The sequence below is a fragment of the Nicotiana tabacum genome, chromosome 23 (assembly GCF_000715075.1).
Source record: "Nicotiana tabacum cultivar K326 chromosome 23, ASM71507v2, whole genome shotgun sequence".
In the NCBI taxonomy this organism is placed as follows: domain Eukaryota; kingdom Viridiplantae; phylum Streptophyta; class Magnoliopsida; order Solanales; family Solanaceae; genus Nicotiana; species Nicotiana tabacum.
In genome coordinates, this window is record NC_134102.1 from 87,586,935 (window position 1) to 87,608,008 (window position 21,074).

At 34.6% G+C, this 21,074-nt stretch overlaps 2 protein-coding genes across 2 annotated transcripts; both read right to left on the reverse strand.

Moving 5' to 3' along the window:
- Positions 1–8,397: 8,397 nt before the first annotated feature.
- Positions 8,398–9,153, reverse strand: LOC107808294 (uncharacterized). Its single transcript, XM_016632805.2, has one exon. The coding sequence runs from the start codon at positions 9,091–9,093 to the stop codon at positions 8,530–8,532; it is 564 nt and encodes a 187-aa protein (XP_016488291.1). The 5' UTR covers positions 9,094–9,153; the 3' UTR covers positions 8,398–8,529.
- Positions 9,154–10,263: 1,110 nt separating this feature from the next.
- On the reverse strand, positions 10,264–18,367 carry LOC107808284 (DDT domain-containing protein DDR4-like). Its single transcript, XM_016632796.2, has 11 exons — positions 18,070–18,367; positions 16,768–16,878; positions 13,574–13,660; positions 13,453–13,490; positions 13,258–13,339; positions 12,968–13,074; positions 12,747–12,900; positions 12,576–12,668; positions 12,330–12,435; positions 11,833–11,875; positions 10,264–11,018 (listed from the first exon to the last, which is right to left on the reverse strand). The coding sequence occupies exons 1-11, from the start codon at positions 18,172–18,174 to the stop codon at positions 10,565–10,567; spliced, it is 1,380 nt and encodes a 459-aa protein (XP_016488282.1). The 5' UTR covers positions 18,175–18,367; the 3' UTR covers positions 10,264–10,564.
- Between the last annotated feature and the right edge of the window lie 2,707 nt (positions 18,368–21,074).

The following is a 21,074-nucleotide window of genomic DNA, read 5'->3' on the forward strand; positions in this document are numbered from 1 at the left end:
ACACTGTTACCGATGGTATTTTATATTATGATCCAAAAAAAGATCGGGAAGAATTGGCAAAAATGGTCACTGTTATGTGCTTACCCTATAGTTTTCCTTCTAACCCCCACTTTGTGCATTATATTAGAAAAATTTTTAATCCTACTTATAAAGGTTTTTCTCGCACAACCGTAAAGAGTGATATTTATAAATATAAACATGAATATGAACAATATTTGCGCTATTTATTTACTCATATAAATTGTCGTCTTGCTATTACAACTGATATTGGTAGAAGTGGTAATGATTGTGATTACCTTACTGTTACCAGTCATTGGATTGATGAGAATTGGATAATGCAAAAGCGCATTATTGCTTATAGAATAATTAATTCACGTCACACAGGGCAGTTTATTTCTAGCACGATTGCGGATATTTGTAGATATTTTTGCATTAGTGATAAAATAATATCAGTTTCAATGGATAATGCTACTAGTAACACAAATGCTGTAGCCTTGCTTACCACGATACTAAGTCCTGTATTTAGTAATATTTTTCATGTTAGATGTATTTGTCATATTTACCATTTAATTGTGGGTGATGGCATGCGAATTTTAAATGTTGAAATTGAAAAAGTTAAAATGGCTCTTAATTGGCTTTTTTATTCAAATCGTAGAAGTAGACTTAGAGAATATTTTAAAAGATGCGATGAATTTGGCCTAAGAGAAAGAAAGGTTCCTAAACCTTGTCCAACTAGATGGAATTACATGTATGAAAGTTTAGTTGTTGCATATGAATATAGAAACCCCATAAACTCAACGTTTAATGCTCATGTAAGTGATGATGATGAGCACCTTACAAATGCGGATTGGGCTAATGTTAAAATGCTTGTAGATTTTTTAGAAAAATTTCATATTGCTACAAATGAATTTTCTGGGCAATATTATCCTACTATTTCTAACTGTTTAGTTTATATTGCAGAACTTGCAAATTTGTTTGATCATTTTTCAGATGGTGGGAAAATTTATCAACTTGCTATTGATTCCATGAGAAAAAAGTTTAAAAAATATTTTTTCCCTATTCCCCCTATTTATGGTATTGCTGCATTGTTAAATCCTACAATGAAATTAGGAGGTCCTCAATTTTGGTATGAAACTGTTTATAATGGTTTAGCACTTGAAGATGAGGAGTTGTCTAAACTTCCGAACGCAATAGCCTCAATTAAAATAAATGTTCAAACTATTTATAATGCTTATCAAGTTGTATTAGATCATGCTAGACCAAATGTTCCAACTCCTTCTTCTTCTAGTTCTCAATCATCTAAAAGAACTGCGGGAGTAAGAGCACTTAGTGCTTGGGCAGGGTTCAGGGGTTCTCAAGGTTCTAGTACTAGTGATTTTTCACAACTAAATGAGCTTGAAGTTTATTTGTCACAGGGAATTGAGGAAGTGAATCCCGACGGCTCCTTTAATATTTTGGAATGGTGGAAGGACAAAGAAAAACACTTTCCGATTCTTTCAAGGATGGCCCTAGATATTTTAACTATTCAAGCTTCAACAGTGGCATCAGAGAGCGCTTTCAGTCAAGCAAGACTTCAACTCGGTGATTATAGAGCGTCTATGAGGGAGAGCTTGGAAAAATCAGTACTTTTCAGATATTGGATCCGTTCGGAAAGAAGAAATTTTGGACTTGCTGAATCACAACCAGAGATAGACGAAACTTATGAAGAAATGCTAGCTGAACTTGCGGAAGATGATACTTCGCCTGGAAGCGGTGATGAGCAAGCTTCATTTCCGCCACCACCAACGGAAATTCCTCCGAACCTTGAAGGATTTATGAAATTTGTAAGAGATACCATGTAAATTAATATGTAACTTGTATTTTAGCACATCTTGATTAGTTTCTTTTTCTTCTCAATGGTGGTATTAGCACCTTATTGTGCTCATTCCATAGGGGGAGGAAGACTAAGAAAGATATTGCCATGATTTTTAATGCTATAATAAAAAAATATAACGCATTGATTTGAATATCTCTTTACAATATATGTATATATAGTATATCTTAAGATGTATATATAGTATATAAATCGAATATAGCTTATATATAGTAAGATGTATATATATTATAGTATAGTTTAGTATACATATAAGCTTATATATATACTATACTATAGTCTATACTATATATACATCTCATAAGATATATAAACTATATTCGATATACTATATATACATCTTAAGATATACTATATATACTATACTACATATACATCTTAAGATATACTAAGTATACTAGATATACTAGATATATATAGTAGATATACATGTATATATAGTATATCTTAAGATGTATATATAGTATATAAATCGAATATAGCTTATATATAGTAAGATGTATATATATTATAGTATAGTTTAGTATACATATAAGCTTATTATATATACTATACTATAGTCTATACTATATATACATCTCATAAGATATATAAACTATATTCGATATACTATATATACATCTTAAGATATACTATATATACTATACTATATATACATCTTAAGATATACTATATATACATAGTATACTAGATATACTAGATATATATAGTAGATATACATGTATATATAGTATATCTTAAGATGTATATATAGTATATAAATCGAATATAGCTTATATATAGTAAGATGTATATATATTATAGTATAGTTTAGTATACATATAAGCTTTTATATATACTATACTATAGTCTATACTATATATACATCTCATAAGATATATAAACTATATTCGATATACTATATATACATCTTAAGATATACTATATATACTATACTACATATACATCTTAAGATATACTATATATACTATACTACATATACATCTTAAGATATACTAAGTATACTAGATATACTAGATATATATAGTAGATATACATGTATATATAGTATATCTTAAGATGTATATATAGTATATAAATCGAATATAGCTTATATATAGTAAGATGTATATATATTATAGTATAGTTTAGTATACATATAAGCTTTTATATATACTATACTATAGTCTATACTATATATACATCTCATAAGATATATAAACTATATTCGATATACTATATATACATCTTAAGATATACTATATATACTATACTATCTTAAGATATACTATATATACTATACTACATATACATCTTAAGATATACTAAGTATACTAGATATACATGTATATATAGTATATCTTAAGATGTATATATAGTATATAAATCGAATATAGCTTATATATAGTAAGATGTATATATATTATAGTATATCTTAAGTTGTATATATAGTATATATACTATACTATACTAAAATATATATACATCTTACTATATATATGTATATATAGTATATAAATCGAATATAGCTTATATATCTTAAGATGTATATATAGTATAGTATAGTATATATATATAAGCTTATATATATATATATGTATATATAGTATAGTATATCGAATATACTATGTATATATAGTATAGTGTGTATATAACTATATAACTATATATATATATATATATATATATATATATATATCTTAAAATGTGTATATATACACTATAATATACTATATATACTATAATATATATACATAGTTTATAAGTCATATTCGATAGTATACATCTTAAGATATACTATATATACATCTTACTATATATATATATATAGCTTATATATCTTAAGATGTATATATATCTTAAGATCTACTATACTATACTATATATATATCTAGTATATCTAGTATACTATGTATATATAGTATATCTTAAGATGTATATATAGTATATTTTAAGATGTATACTATGTATATATAATATAGTATATATATATATATATATATATATATATATATATATATATATATATATATATATTTTAAGATGTATATATAGTATATAAATCGAATATAGCTTATATATCTTTATTACTATTTTTTTCTCTAACTTCTATAAAAAAAAATTTAAAAAGACAAAGTTTCTGTTGGGCCCGTTTAGGCCCGGGACCGGCCCACTAAACCCGGGCCCGTTAGTTCGTGGTCCCGGTCCCGAGCCGGTTCCAGCAATAAGCCCGCGAAGCCCAGGACCGTTTAGGACCGGATCGCATAGGACCGGCCCACTTAGGACCGGGCCCGGCCCACTTGCCACCCCTACCTACAACCCTAATGCTCGACCTCCACGCCTTCCTATTAAGAGTCATGTCCTCGAAAATTTAAAGTCGCGTCATGTCCTGCCTGATCACCTCGCCCCAATACTTCTTACGCCGCCCTCTACCTCTTCTCGTACCTGCCAGAGCCAACCGCTCACACCTCCTAACCGGGGCATTAGGCTCCTTCTCCGCATGTGCCCGAACCATCTAAGTCTCGCTTCCCGCATCTTGTCGTCCAAGGGAGCCACGCCCGCCCTTTTCCGCATATCCTCAATTCCTCATTTTTAATTTTATCCATCCTAGTGTGCTCACACATCTATCTCAACGTACTCATTTCTGTTACTTTCATCTTCTGGATATGTGAAATTTTGACTGTCCAACACTTAACCCCATACAATATGACCGATATAACCACCGCTTTATAGAACTTGGGTCATAAGTAGAGTATGTGACAAAAATATCAATCTTGCATGATACATCTTATCAGGCATTCCATGGAAAACCATTCCACGAAAATTTACACTGGTTATGCAGAAACAAGAATCAACATTTTTTTTTTTTCTAATTCTAGACTAACTCAGAGCTGTAGATAGGAATGAACATCTCTGATTCATTCCTGTTTGGAATTTTTCAATACAAAAAGAGGCACGCATAAAAGCAACACGCACATATCTGGATACACACAAGAAAGATCTATTTGATGGATACACAACTGAAATTGCAAATGGAAGTAAAGTAATCTTTTCCAGAAATTACAGGTCATTCAACTTTGGCCAAGTAAGGTGCAAAGAGAACCAAATATCCGGTCTTCATAAGTCAGCGGTACCTATTAACAGTGACAAAATATTTCCAAAATGAAATTTCCATCAAAGCCTATTAGGTAACAGTGACACTTGTCAATCTATAGGAGTTCACCTCTCTAATCAAGAAGGAGAGACTCCTCAGAACAATCTTTTGAAAATCCATGACTTCCAACAAGTAAAACTTTCTTTGCATCCAAATTTATGAATAGGAAGCCCCTAAGGTTCTTTCCAGAGGGAAGCATTCAAATGGGCCAACATTAGCCATTGTTTAACACTAAAATACATAGCAACTTGATGGGGCAAAATTACATCTTATGAAATGAGTGAATCGTCTAATCCAAAAGTTTAAACTATTAAAAAAAAGTAACTTAATTTATTTATTTTAGACTGCAACATATCTTATCATGGCCGAATCCAAATTTTTTTCTTAGCCAAGCATGTAAAGTATTGGTTGATGGTTAGCGGTGAAACTTGAATTCAATACCTTTCTATGCTCTAATATCATGCCAACTCATGTAGTAGGTTAAACTAAGGGGCAGATTCATAGTGTAAGCTATAGGTTTGGCCGAACCCAATAGCTTTGTCCAAAACTCTATATATATGTTAAGAAATTCCCTCAATATGCACATATATTAAATTTCGAACCCATTTATTAGCACTTGAGATCGATGTCCTAGAATCTCGAACCCACAAAGTTCAAATCATAAATTTGCCTCTGCTTAGCCTTGTATCATTTTCCTTAAATTCCCATGCCAACACATTTCCGATTCTATGTCCAAAGAATCCTCCTCCTTTCTTGGCTCATCCTATGCTCTTCTCCACTTCAATACCACAGACTTTGGTTCATCATTTAACATAGAGAAACCCAAATTTGCCTTAAAACACAAAAAAATATACTATTGGAAAGAAATGCGCCTAAATAGAGCGGGATAGACATGAAGGATCATATAGTCGAACCTCAATTAGCTTTGATTTGAGAGGTACTTAATTGATTCTTTTTTGAAATAACGATTATCCAGTTAAACTTGCACGCACCTCGACTACTACACCGAGTACCTATTACCTCCCACCATCACAAGTACCTGGTAACTCTACCTACCATGCTTAAGCAAATGAGAAGAAATTACCTAGTATTTTGTCTCTAATGGGATTTAAACCCTAGTCTCCACGGTTTACCCCCACTTCATCGATCACCAGGCCACACCTCAGCACTTAATTGATTTTTAATTTTTTACAATGGTGGTGTCTGGCCAGCTTACACGCACCTCAACTAATTTCTAGTGGTGTCATTCCAAGGCTTAAACAGATGGAAAGAAATCGCATAGTGTTTTTGTGTCTAGTGGGATTTAAACCCTAGTCTCTAATGATTGTCACTCACTTCATAGACCACTAGGTCTCACCCTGACAGTTAATTACGCGTTATGCATCAAATAGGTGAATACTTGGAGAAATTGCGTATCCACTTCCCCTAGATATACCCCAACTTATAATTCAACTACTACCTCCGTTCTAGTTTGATTCAGCACGGAGTTTAAAGAAAAAAAAAGAGTTTTGAAATTTATGGTCTTAAAAGTTTAAGGGGTAAAAGTTTTGTGTGGCCATACCATTTGTGTGGTTATAAAAGTTTCTCATTAAGGGTAAAATGAGTAAAATGAAGAGTTTAAAGTTGAATTATTTCCAATTGTATAAATGTGTCATTCTTTTTTTAACGGACTAATAAGGAAAGCGTGTCATCTAAATTGAAACAGATGGAGCAATAAATTGGCCCGTGCTTTGCGCGGTTGAACTTGATAATAAGTTACAGATTCTTTTCTTTATGCTTGAACATCAAAACTAAACAGAAAGTAAAGTTTTGCCACTACTAAAAATAACTTCAGCTTTTCTTACAACGGATAATTTTGAGGTACAAATTTATAATTCAATTCAAAGGTATTTCATGAACTTTTCAAAAATGAAGCCAAAAATTCAAACCTAATGTGATCTTGTGAAAAAAGTAGTCATAGTAACGTTATATCACAGTAAATTTCTTCTTTTAATCAGAAGTATTTTTTCTTAAAAAAAATAAAAATCCTGTAGTTTTCATCATTTAGAAATATTAAACTTCACTAAGTAATTAATTTTAGGTGAAATTACTTTTTTTCGCTATTATATTTTCTTATAAATAATATATATATGCGCACGCGCACCATTTTATTATTTAATATATATTTTGTATGACCATAAGTTACAATATAATTGTCTTTAAAAGTTTTAAGAATAAACGAAGAAAAAGGCAAAAATGGAAAGCAAAAAATAAGGAAAGTAATATTTGTTTCCTTCTTTCTCCTCATAACCTCTGCAAATTGCCACCTCTGTTATTTTTACTACATCTTTATTAATATTCTTTTCATTTCTTCTATTGATTCTCGCCTAAAATCAGCAACATCCTCTTTTTACTCCAAATTATCTGCAAAATCCCCATAACTCTATCTATTTTTTATGTTTTTTTTTACCATCCCAATACTTACATAACCCTCCTATAAATTCATCACAAATAGTATTGGAAAGGAGTTATAAAAAAGAGGAGAATCGATATCAAAGAGTCATATTCAGCTAGCAAAGGATAAGGATACATGAGAAAATTAAAAAGTAAACATTTCCCCTCCGGAGACGGGGCTCTCAAGGATAGCATGTAATCTTTGGAAGTCTCCCTCGTAAACTTCTTATGATAAAACATTTTAATAACCGACAAATTTTCTAAGGCAGTGACACACAATTTGAAATCCGCTTGTTTAATCTTCATACAACAAATATTTGATAATTTAGCTCTGCTCTTTATATTTAGCAGTTTTGGATGCAATAACAGTTACTTAGAAACAATGTTTGCTCCAGAAAACTTCATATACAGACCCCATAATTGCAGGCTGTCCAAAGTATAATATCTTCCCTGTTACTATCCAACACAACATACTGCATTTTCAGGAAAAATTCTGCAATTTCTACCATTTCCCAATCAATCACACAAACTTCTTCTAAAATGAAAGTACCTTTACATCTTCCATAAAGCAGTCAGCCATTTCACTCCTCTTCTGTCATCTATTTCATAACAGGCAATCAGCAATTTCAAATGTTTAGCTTCCGCTACCAAAAACAAAAATTACCAAGTATGTGGAGCACTCAGTGCTTTAATAATGATGATTGCTCATAAACATGAATCTTGATCTACAGGCTTACAGGGTAATGCTATGAGTAGACACATCCATTTACACACATTATTTCTACAAAGAAAGAGATTAGACATTGGAATCTCTAAATTTTCCCACCAAATTTTAAAGCTATTTTCCAATCTATTGCTGATGAAAATAAGTAAGTTTCTTATAACTATACCATGACTGCCTCCATTTTTTTGACTATATAAGAATTAAGGCAAGACAAATTAAGCAAGAAAAAAATGATTTCACCAGTAAACAATTATCACATTCAATATAGAAGTTCTGTGAAAACAGAATGCCAAAAACTCATACTGAGCAACATACAACGACACCCAATTGGATTACACAAACATAAAGCCTAAGGAAAAATGTAATTTAGAGCTCATCTTCCATTCTCAAATACTCTCCAATATCAGCCTGATGAAGAACTACAATCCCATTTGGATCCATCTTCCTACAATCTTGTGTACTCTTGGCCGCAACTCCAAATCCCAACGGCACATCCGACATTGAAAACACCACCACCCCATCATGCTCGCTAATACTCTCAGTAATCCTCCCTACCCCACCTTTCAACACATTATTACCATACAAAAAACTCATCTCAGAGGTGGGTTTTAACCAAACTTTGTGCTTCGCGTGACCTGCCAATAGACCCAAACACTGTACAGTAAGGTGAAATTTACCTCCTTTAGTGAATTTGCCTATCTGGGTTCCAAGTGCAATTAAGTTGTCTCGCTTTATATTCGTGGCTCGTTTGACCAGCGATTCTGATACGTAGTAGACTCTGTTTCTTTGGAGACGGAAGCAGTAGCGGCCGGGAGTGTTGTCGGGTCCTTCGTGAGATGGGTTCTCGACTATGTTCTTCAGATTGTTGCCCACGAATTTGTGTAGCTTTTCGAACACTTGTGTCGTTTCTTGCTCGTCCAGGGGTCTCATTGTATTGTTGCTGGCGTTTGATGAACCCTAACACCTAATTCTTTGCTTCTCTTTCCCATCTATAGTGATCTTATTGGGCCTTAAATGAGTAAGACCCAATTCTAGCCCAACATAGATCCTATTTAGCATTCAAGTTTGCTTTTGGGATTTTTTTTCTTATGAAGTGAGATGCTATTTTATTGCTTTCTTAAGTTGTTTAAGCGATAAATTTATAAGATTTTTAGAGAAGTCAATGACCTACTCATTTTTGAATTGGAGGTGAAATTTTTCTTATTGATAGCCTTCGTGCTAATTAAAAATAATTTATTTACTATATAACAGTTGAATTTGTTAAAGAAATAGAAAACTATAATTAAAAAAATTAGATAAAAGGCCCAAAAGATTCCCTTTAATTTCAGGCTTTGAATCAAAATAGTCTTTCAATTTCTCTTTTCCAAATCAAAATAATCCTATTGACGAAAAAAAAAGAGAATAAACAATAGTGAGCATAATTAATCATCTAAATTTGCAAAATTTTGGCCAAGCTTCTCCAACCTTAGAAAGCACTTTTTTTTGAAAAAAAAAATGCTTTTTTCAAAGTTGAATTGTTTGGCCAAATTTTTAGAAAAAGAAAAAAAACATTTTTGAAAAGAAGCAAAAGTAATTTTGGAGAAGCGGAAAAAAATAATTTTTTTCCAAAAACACTTTTTTAAAAAGTACTTGTGAGAAAATACACTTAGAAACAATTTTTAAAAGCTTGGTCAAACATTAATTGCTGCTAGAAGTGTTTTTTAAATTAATTAGTCAAACACAAATTGTTTCTCGTCAAAAGTACTTTTGAGAAAAAACATTCTCAAAATAAGCTGATTTTTGCAGTAGTGCAGTTTCAGTTCAAGGCACCCATTCCAAATAACTCCCTATATTTTGACGAATTTTCAAAGAACTACTTGAATGGGATAATTGTTTACTGGTAGAATGGAACCATTCTTTCTCTTTTCCTTTTATTTCTTGCCTCCTTAACAGTGTGCGCAAGGCAAAATTCAGCAACAAGCCTAAGCTCAAGAAACACTCTTTCTGCAGATAACTGGCAACCAACAATGCATAAAAGCACATGGCTTTACAGAAACTAATGAAAGCATTAACTACACTTACTGCCTTCCATAAGTTCACAGACAATTTTCTGAAGCCATGTTGCTAGATAACCGTATACCCAAAATTATGACTAAGGTGGTGACAACTGATTTGCTTTTACAGAAAAGTAATGAAGCATTAACTACGTTACTGTTTGAACCAAAACAACTACACTTTCTGCCTTCCCTAAGTTTACAGACACTTACTATTACTATATATGCAAAATTATGACTAAGGTGGTAACAACCGATTTGCTTTTCCAAAAGCCGTATTCATTTGGCTCGGAAGGATAATCACCGAAACTGTACCAAAATAGAGATCGGTTCTAATGGCATGTCCTCCTGTTACAAGTGCGTCCTGATCAGTTTTCATCTTCTGAATCAGGAATGACAACAGACTCAGCAGCAGTATTGACAGTAGGTCTTTGCCTCAACCTATTTTTCGCACCTATATGAGTACTTTCTGGAACAGCAAAGCCAGCAACTCCAGCTAGCCGCTTACTGTAGCGACAACTGCTTGGCCTATAGTCCAAGCGACTATTCTCATTCATTGACTGCTTTCTGTTGCCAGCTATGTTAATTTCCTTCATTGAGTCAGTATCATCTTCATCAAGATCAGCTTCATCAACCTCATCACTGGTATCATCAACGTCATCATTGCTTCCTTGAGGCCCATCACTCTCAGTTTCACTGTCTGTGGCATCACTGCTTATGGAGTTAGATGCTGGAGAGGAATCCAGGGAAATGGTTCCAATCCTAGGCGCATGCTCACTGAGTTGAGTTTCATTTGTTGGTTCTTCAATTGCCTTCCGTTTGCTAAACCAGAAATTATTTGCCAGTAAGCCAAGGTTATGATCCCAAATGGATAAAAATAGTTGTCATGAATGGAAGAAAAATTAGCCTTGGGATGTAGATGAAATCATGAAATGATTCAAGTCAAACCTCAAAACAAGCTTTGACATGAAAAACAATTAAAAGAAAAAAAACAAAACAAAATGGTAACTCTGAACCATTACTGCAACTACAGGTGGTTTCATAGTGTTCAAATATGCTTTAGAAGATAGTTTATACACAGATCATGCAAAAGCACCATAAAAGCAAAGCTCAATCTTGTTGACAAGAGTTCATATAAGGGTGGATACCGCCAATTAAGATACAAGCAGTTAAGGGGGGTTACATTAGTAAAGTAGGTTTGCATAGTAGCGGCAAAAGGGAGCATGAAACTAGACATTGATCCTGAGGTGGCTTCAGTAGGAGTTCATCCAATCTTGGGGCAATGCAAATGATCTGATCATAATTAGTGTCGGAATATGTTCCAAAATGACAAGGCATCACATGGTGTAAGGCAACGTGATTAGATTCACATTGCAAGCGGGACAGGCTTGCAGAATTTTTGGAAGTTTCCAACTTAATCACCTGGTTACCTCCATGACCCAATCATTCAGCAGGACCTCATTTTAACAGCTTTGAAGAACTTACCAACTATGATTATAAGATATTTTCAAACTAGAGAGAAAAACAGAGCCTGTGTTGGATGAGTGTAGTTGATTGAGTGACATGGAGAAACTGTGACAATGCTTATGATATCACCCAAGATATGAAGAAACAATGACATACTAATAAGACTTACTTTGTTACTTGTATGGCCTCATTGATTGCTCTATCAAAATCATCTGCATATGAATTTGCACTTGCATAAGTATCCACAGTTTGGAACATTAACAGAAAATCATTTAGACTTATTTACTATCTAATTATGCTGCAAATATTTCCCAAGGTCTCCATGCTTTCCCTATGTGCCATGCTCATACAAAAGTCTCATTGATATCTTCTTACATGGTTTGAAGCTTACATCATACGAAGCTCATAAATAGGCAATCCCATGTACTAAAACCATGCTTTAAACTTACAGAAATAGGATGAACTAATATAGGAACCTCCAATGATAAAGCTGTTTACGTTTTCTCCAAAAGTGTAACTAAAAGTTCCAGAAATAAAATTCCCTAAAATTTCAAATATGTCACAGAAATTCAGGCCCAAGATAAACTTGTCTTGAGGTATGGAATCAATGAGGGAATTAATGATACAATCAGAAAAGATTGATTAACAAAACAAATTCATATATACCGCATCTGTAATTGACTGGCCTACGAATCCTGCAAGAACGAGGAACTGCAAGGTTTCTTAAGCTTTCTACGAGTCTTTGCTGTCGCTTCAGAGCCATATCTTTCTTCTGTAAAAGGAAAACATCTATATGCATCAAGAGCTCATGATGAAAGCAGATATATTTCTGCATAAATTTCCTTGGAATCCTCAGCTTATAGAACCAAAAGATATAAGACAACTCGTATAAACAGTCTGAAAGAAACTAACCCTCTGAATTTTCTGAAGAGCAGGAATAGCATGAGCTTCAACAGCCTTGCCCACATCAGCTTCCCATTTAACTTGACTTGATGAGAACTCTTCCTATCATTGATAGCAATAGGAATGCGACGACTATTGAAAAGTTGAATAGTTTGGAAGGAAAGAGAATTGTTGGCTTACCACAAAATTTTGAAATTCTTCAAACGTAGTAGCAAGTGTCTCCCACTGAGAAGTGATAGCTGATATGCTTTTCTTATTCTTTACCTTTGACATGGATTGAATTTGACAAACTTCCTTGTATAATCTATGCCCAATAGTTTCATTCCCATCATACCTGTCACAAAATGTCGAGCTGTCAAAGGCATACTCGCATAGCTTAATGTTACACATTCAGAACTTACCAGAATGAAACTTCATCTCCATTGCCCCCAAGCTTCTCCTTACGGAAAACAGAAGCATCAGTTTTACTTTTAGTTTCATGGTTAATGTAAGATATGGCGTCATCTTGCTGCAAAGACAAACGATAAATGTGAACATCACTAAAAGCAGCATTCATTACTATGTTAAAGAGAAATCAACAGCATATATGGTTTCATCCAACTTTTGATTGCTATTGCTGCATGTTGATGCAGAAGAGTGAGCACTATAAAAAATCACAGAATTCAAGCAGAGGGAAACACAGATGCACTACATCAGCTCGAATTTCACAAAGTGCTTTAAGAATAAGCAGGCGAACTGCCGGATCGAGCGCCTTGTATGTGGCCATCTCCTCTCTGAAAAATAAAAACAGAAGTTGAATGAGAGACATCTCTCATCAAAGTAAACCTAATCTTCAGAGTAGTTTCATTTCTTGGGAAGGGAAGGAAGACGGAGAGAAATATGGTACCCCTTTTTTGCAGTCAATGGAAAAGTCCCTTCAGCAACCTGCAATGAAATGCCAAAAGGAATGGAATGAAATCTTCACTTCTGAATCAATCACATACCAGTCAAAAGCTAGAATCACCTACCCATGGCCACCACATTTCAAGTTTCTTGCTTAATGCTATCACCCATCGATTCGAATCCTTCAGTAGTTTACTCACAGGAGGTATCCCCTGAAGAAATATGCAAACCATGTTAGAACAAGAAAGCCAGGACAAAAATATAAATAAGTTAGCAAGTTTATAATTTCAGAGGGTCTCTTACAACCGGGAAGGGATGAGAATTTTTGAAATTTGAAAATAGAGTGGGAACTTTCAAAGATAAATTTAGGATTGGGACATAAAACTTACGAGGACTCCCTCTGTCCCAGTTTTCTCGCTCAATTTTGACTTGTCACAAATTTAGCATTTGTTGAGAAAAACGGGTAGTCATAGTTTGACTTTTATAATAGTAAATGAACATAATATAATAGAGGATAAAGATGAGAGATATAAAGTGGGCTTTGAAGCAGTTGAATGTTCGGTTTAAGGAAAATGGACAACAATTTGGGGCAATCGAAATAAAAAAGTAGTACAAACATTTTTAACAGCAAAATTAACTAAGAGTTTATCGCATAGATACTCACAAAATGCACTGCTCACCTTCTTAAGACAACTTATAATTTTTTTACAAGTTATTATGTAGCTTATCTCCTGATAAATGAAATGATTGCTAGCAACTTTTCGTCACCAATCAGCATATGTACAATTGCATGAATTAATCGTATCTTCTGACAAGGCAGAAATGCGATCAACATCATCACTCAGAGCACCCATTTATCATTTATCTTTCAAGAGTCTGTCTATTGTCTATGAAAATCTTATGCCAGCAGGCAAAGTCATAAAATAGGCAGTCTGAACTGCAAACTGATTTGCCTCTTTTTAAGGTCCAGGCTGCCATATGATAGTGTCCCCAAGTCATGCTATTACAATACTGAGTCAGCGACGAAAATGGCTGTAGGAATTCAAGCAGTGTTCATCACATCAAATAAAATTAACAGCTTGGAGTACAAAGTTTAACTTCCATGTCTTTTTTTTAGTAGTGTGTATCCTAAGAAAAAACTTAGCCTCAAAAGTATAGAGCTTGCATTGCACTATAGAAAAAAATGGTTGTCAACCCAGTCATCAAAATAGTTGCACCTCCTAGGGGTGGCGTTCGGTACTTCGGTACGGTATTTAAGAATTTTGGTATAGTATTTCGGTATTCGGTTTATCAATTGTGCATATCAAATACCGTACCAAAGTAGCTCGGTATTTCTTGTTTGGTTCTGTACGGTTTTGGTACCGTACCAAAGTCTTTGTGAACAAAAAAGTGGTGGATTCTAATTCATTAGGAATCACATAAGAATACAAGATTAGTTTTTCTAAATCTACCCTACAAGCAACTGTGGTTTCTAGATATTGCAGCTCGGAGAAGCATTGAGAGAAAGCTAACTGACAAGGTATTTTTCTCCCTTGGCAGAAGCTCTAACAACGGTTTCAACAACAACGCTCGTTAAATATAATGGTGACAATAAGTGTTTAATTTTGATTAACATAAAAGATCACTATTTTTGTTATTTTCTCTAACCAAATAATCCAAATTCAAGAAGACTCACGCAACTTCCAAGGGATTTTTGCGAATAGATCATCAATATTGGTCCAGGTGCATACTGTTTCAATCCCTAGCCATCATAGCAATTAGAATCCTTTGGAATAAATCAATTCTAAGGACAGTTATCCTCAGCCCACCAATCAATAATAGGCTTCGGATTTGAAAATGTGGAGGAATTCATCAAGCTAATAGCATCGGCCTCTATTCTACCTGACTTGCATATTTCAATATTTTGGTATACCGAAGTATCGAAAGTTCAATACCAAGAATCGTACCGAAGTACCGAGCTTTTGAAAAATCTATATTGAATTAATACCGAACAACCGATACCAACATACCGAATTAATTCGGTCCGGTCCGGCTTTCGCTTTTTCGGATTTTATGCCCACCCCTACCCAACATGCATGACACTTTATACAAACCCATCCAGTGAAGAGAGCAAAATGCATTTTTCCTTTGTAATATCTCAAGGGACAAGATTACTTGCTCCAACTTTTACTATTTTTTTCAATTCCATGACAAGTAAATCTATCAAGTTGGTCAAAAAACAAGTACAGTAAACCGATTTTTTATCACAGCTCCAGGAACAAGATCATTGCTTGCAATTTTTATCAAATATCAGATTATTTTTTCTTTTTTTTTAAACAGACAAATTATCAAGATGATCAGAAATGCATGCATGGAGAAGAAAATATAAAGATCTACGCTGAATGCACATAGCATCAAGAGACCCTAGAAAATATAACCACCATCATAACTCAGTTTCATGGCTATTATAAGCTTAACATATGAACATTTACAAAACTTAAAAGAATTTTGTTGGTTGTTGGTTGCAGCTAAAATTTATAGAAAGCAACAAAATTAACTAAGAATCATAAGGTAGTCAACATGGGAAGCAACCTGAAAGAAAAGAAAGAGTATAGTTTATCTTAGCACGTCCAAGTTAATGCCTGTAGTTGAACTTCAGATCCAGCAGCAATACTTTCCTCTGACGTACATGGACAACTTTACAATTCTAACTACTCACTTCTATCACAGTTAAACTCACAGCTTTGTCATTCTCTCATTTTTATTTTATCAAAAATTATTGTTGTGTACCAGCATTGAGAAGGTGCTGGTGGTGCGTTTACATAAAAATTATTGTTGTGCACCAGCATTGAGAAAGTGCTGGTGGTGCGTTTACATCTTAGGATTTACCTCACAAGAACAATAGTGCGTTGAGGAAATCAAGCATGGCATCTACAAGCCATATTGCACCAAAGGGCAAAAAGATAACAACCTTTGCTTAAGGCTAATTACATTTTCATATTTGCCATAAAAGATTTTATGGTTCCTTTCTTTCCAAATCGTCTATAAAATGCCTGCTGGAATGGTGTACCGGATATGGGAAGTAACCTTGTCTAGTTTTTTTCTGTGCCGGGCTGCTCATGAATTCTGAAGTTATTTTTGGCATGGATATTCAGAATCTTGAGGTTAGTGTAAGAAAAGACAGTTGACATCCTCTATGTGCATTCTCTCCTTCAAAGCCACCTTGAAGTAGTATTACAGAACTAAAGGTACTACTAGATCAAAAAGATGGTGGAATTTAAAGTGCAAACACATAGCTGTATACACACAAATAGTAATAAAGATAACGTAGGAACCAAACCTTCAGAAGCATGATATGCAGCTGAGCAAGAGTATCATTTGGCTCAATGAGGGCTGTTTCTATCTCCTCAGCTGAAATTTTCAATTTGATTTCGAGCACCGGCTCAAAAACCTATCAACGTTTAAAAAGAACTTCAAGTACCTTCAAACTAAACATTCAACACATTTATATGATGTACACAGGTATAAATAGCAGAGTGCCCTTAGAGTACATGTACAAGTATCAAAAGGAAAAAGGCAAGCTCGTATAACCCAGTTATGCAAATTTCAAATGCACATATGCAATTTTACACTCAAAACAAAACTATATCCAGTGTCAGGTCAACATTCAACAGTCATTGTGATCTTACATAGCAATAATAAATAATTTCATTAATTGTTAGTTGCAGGTCAAAACCTTCAAGTACCTTCAAAATGTACATTCACTGTTTATACAAGTATACGTTTAAAAATTGCAGTAATCCCAACAGAGTTTTAAGTTTTGTCCATTGTCAATGTATAGAGAATGAGTAGAGCTTAAATGAAGAAGTGAAGATTCATATAGCCGACTCCAACTTGTTTGGAACTAAGGCGTAGCTGTAGTTGTTGTTGCACTGTCAGTGTATAATTTTTATATACTATCAGGCCAAGTTAGCGCAACAAGTAAATCTTTATAGCAAGCTTGATATGGTTAACCTGGAAAATAAAGATATAACCTACTATATCCACTTAAATTGAAATGATGGCGTAAAATTCTTTACATTATAAGTGTGTATAACTTAAAATCTATCCCAAATATTATGAACAGAGTTACCCAGCACCTGTGATGGTGGGAAGTAGCAGTTAGCAGTGAGATTAGTCGAGGTGGGTGCATGATGGCCGGAATACTACGGTTATCAAAAAAATATCATCCCAACATTGTACAATACAAAGGAAACAAACGATTATACTACTCATTTAGCAGGCCATACAACCATCATAACAACACATCACCATTGTCAGGCCCATATGAGTACATATGGATTGAAGCACCCACACCCAGAAACTCAAAACTTATTAACCCACAAAAATATATCCACATTCCACAAAACCCTTAAATACCTTAAACATATACGTGTATAAATGTACATGTACAAGTACGAAAAGAAAACGAACCGAGTGACATCTTAGCCACATTTAACCTTGCGTGTAACATGTACAATTCCTCCACGTTTATTTAGGTGGATATATAAAATTGTTTAGTGTATATAAGCAAGCAAATAAGTCAAATATGCAATTTCTGGAAGAACAAAAATATTAACTTTTGAAAATGCTAAAATCTTACGTTGAGAAAGTTTAAAACAGAGGCTAACTCCCACCGTTGACGGAGCTTACGACGTACGAGCTCCATTTCCGACGTCAACTCCGGCGCTGAAGCTACTATTTCCATGTCGACGTCGTTTTCTCCTTCGTCGTAAACCGCTGGTCGCCGATAAGTTGATGAGGAGAATCGGATTTTGAGAGAAAATTGTTATTGCAGTGTGAAAAATGTTGTTTTGAGGGCTTTAACTTTCCCGCCTAATTGCTTTACCTTAGGGTAAAATATTTACCCCTAAAATAGACATGACAGACGGGCTAGATCCAAGTTCGGACCCGATTTCAGGCTCAGGTGCCGAACTTTTCAGTTTCCTTAGCCATTTGACTGAGCTTTCAAAATTTTCTTTATTTTGAAAAATATATTTGTCAAAAATATATTGGAAACACCATTGTAAAGGAAGGGGGGGGTTGATTTTTACTGTGAAAGACTTCCACTAATCAGTAGTATATCGAGCATTTTTTTTGTAACGCATAACAATCTATCTATTTATCTATCTATCTCTATATATATATATATTAAAAATACGAATATCCTTAGCGAAATGTTGTTCAACTTTTTTACCCTTTTAAAATAGAGTTTATATCAGATAAAATAGTCATTTGATTATTTACCGAATATATTTAAGATCCATCATCTAAAATTTTGCATATTGATCCTTCCTTATTTAAAATATTACAACATATAAGAAGTCCTAATATTTAGGACTTTTAAAGCAATTAAAATTATAACTAATACAAATATTTTCCAAACATGAACTATGTAACACGTAGACATAAAAATATAAAGTTTACATGGAAACATTACATTATCAATATGGTGGTAATATTAGAGCATCTTTTATGAGCTATATTTAAATATTCAAGTTTATGTTACATTCAATTGGATAATATGTATGACTGGTTTTTTATTTGGTTGAGTATTTAAATGATTGGTTCATAGGTAAAATACTGTAACGATCCGACCGGTCGTTTGGAGCATTTGCACTTCGCTCGGTAGTTTACGGGCATGAGTAGCTCTGTATGATGTATTATGATTTATGTGAATCGGCGGTTTTGGTTGTCAGGTTATTCGGAATCGGTTTGGAAGAATGAATTTCATTTTTGAAGTTTTAAGTTGAAAGAGTTGACCAAGTTTGGCTTTTGTGAATTTGCCCCCGGAACGGAGTTTTGATTGTTCCGTTAGCTCCGTTGGGTGATTTTAGACTTAAGAGCGCGTCTGGATTGTAATTTAGAGGTATGTGGTTGAATTTGGCTCGAAATGACGAAAGTTGAAATTTTGAAAAGTTTGACCGGGAGTGAAATTTTTGACATTGGGGTCGGATTCCGATTCCATAAGTTGGAGCAGGTCCGTAATGTCAAATGTGACTTGTGTGCGAAATTTGAGGTCAATCGGACGTGATTTGATAGGTTTCGGAATCGGTTGTGGAAGTTTGAAGTTTCAAAGTTCATAGATTTTGATTTGAGGTGTGGTTCGTCATTTTGATGTTGTTATGTGTGATTTGAGGCCTCGAGTAGGTCCGTATAATGTTATGGGACTTGTTGGTACATTTGGACAGGGTCCCGAGGGGCTCGGGCGTGTTTCGGTTTGATTTCGGATCATTTTCTTCAATGTTGCCATTGTTAGTTCTGGTGTGACCGCACCTGCGGCTGGTTTGCGCAGGTGCGATGGTCGCAGAAGCGACGAAGGGGTCGCAAGAGCAGAAATATTGCTGGGAGCAGGGTTTCGCATAAGCGGAGATTGCTTCGCATCTGCGAAGGCACAGATGCGGTGAGTTGAGCGCAGAAGCGGTTGGCAACGCAGAAGCGATATTTGGGCGCGCACCTGCGAGTGCGTAGATGCGGGTATTTTACCGCACGTGTAAAGGCAGGCCTCCAGTGCTTCTCTACAGAAGCGTGATTTTTGGTCGCAAAAGCGATGACGCAGAAACGGCTAATGTGTCGCGCGTGCGAAAGTGCTCGGCAGAATGTTAAATACAAGGGTTCGCGATTTTGGCTTCATTTTAACATTTCCAAGCTCGGATTGAGGTAATTTTTGAAGCAAATGTCACCATATGAATTGGTGTAAGTGTTCTCTACTCTATTTTGGTTATATTTCATGAATCTATCTTCATTTTTGGTAATTTGATTGGGAATTTTAAAGAGGAAATTGGAGGTTTTGGCCTAAAGTTTCATAATATAAATTTTGAGTTTTGAACATCGATTCGAAGTAGTATTTGAGTGAACTAGTATGGTTGGACTCATAATTGAATGGTTTGTCGGATTTTGTGAGTTTTGTCGGGTTCCGAAGTGCGGGCCTATGTTGGACGTTTTGGCCGATTTTAGGCTTTTGATTAAAGATTCGACCTTTTTCATTTGGAATTGTTTCCTTGGGCTTTATTTGATGTATTTGAGTTGTTTTTGGATAGTTTTAAGCCGTTCGGAGGTCGCTACGTGCGTGATGGCATCTTTGGAGTATCGCTTGGCTTGCTCGGCATTGGTATTGGCTCGTTCGAGGTAAGTAACCATTCTAAACTTAGTGCTGAGGGTATGAAACCTCGTAATATATGTTATGTGATCGGTATTGAGGCGACGCACATGCTAGGTGACGGGCGTGTGGGCGTGCACCATGTGAATTGGGACTCTGCTGCTTCTATGGCACTCTATAATGGTCCTACTTTGTTGATATCCGTGTTTCCACCGTGTGATAAAGTAGTTAAGCTGTCAACCATGCTAGATATCATATTTAGGCATTATGCCGACATGTTTGGACCCATAGTGGTCGTTTCTTACTGTCATCTCACTGATTTCATTGATATTTCGTACTCAGTCATAACCATGCATTCATACCATATCTCAGTCTCAGTTATTATTTATTGATACATCATATCATTATTGTCGGGCTAGTTTCATGACATTGTGAGCCTGTGAGTGAGACTGAAGAGATTGATGACTGAGTGAGGCCGAGGGCCTGAGTGAGAGTGATATTTTGGGATC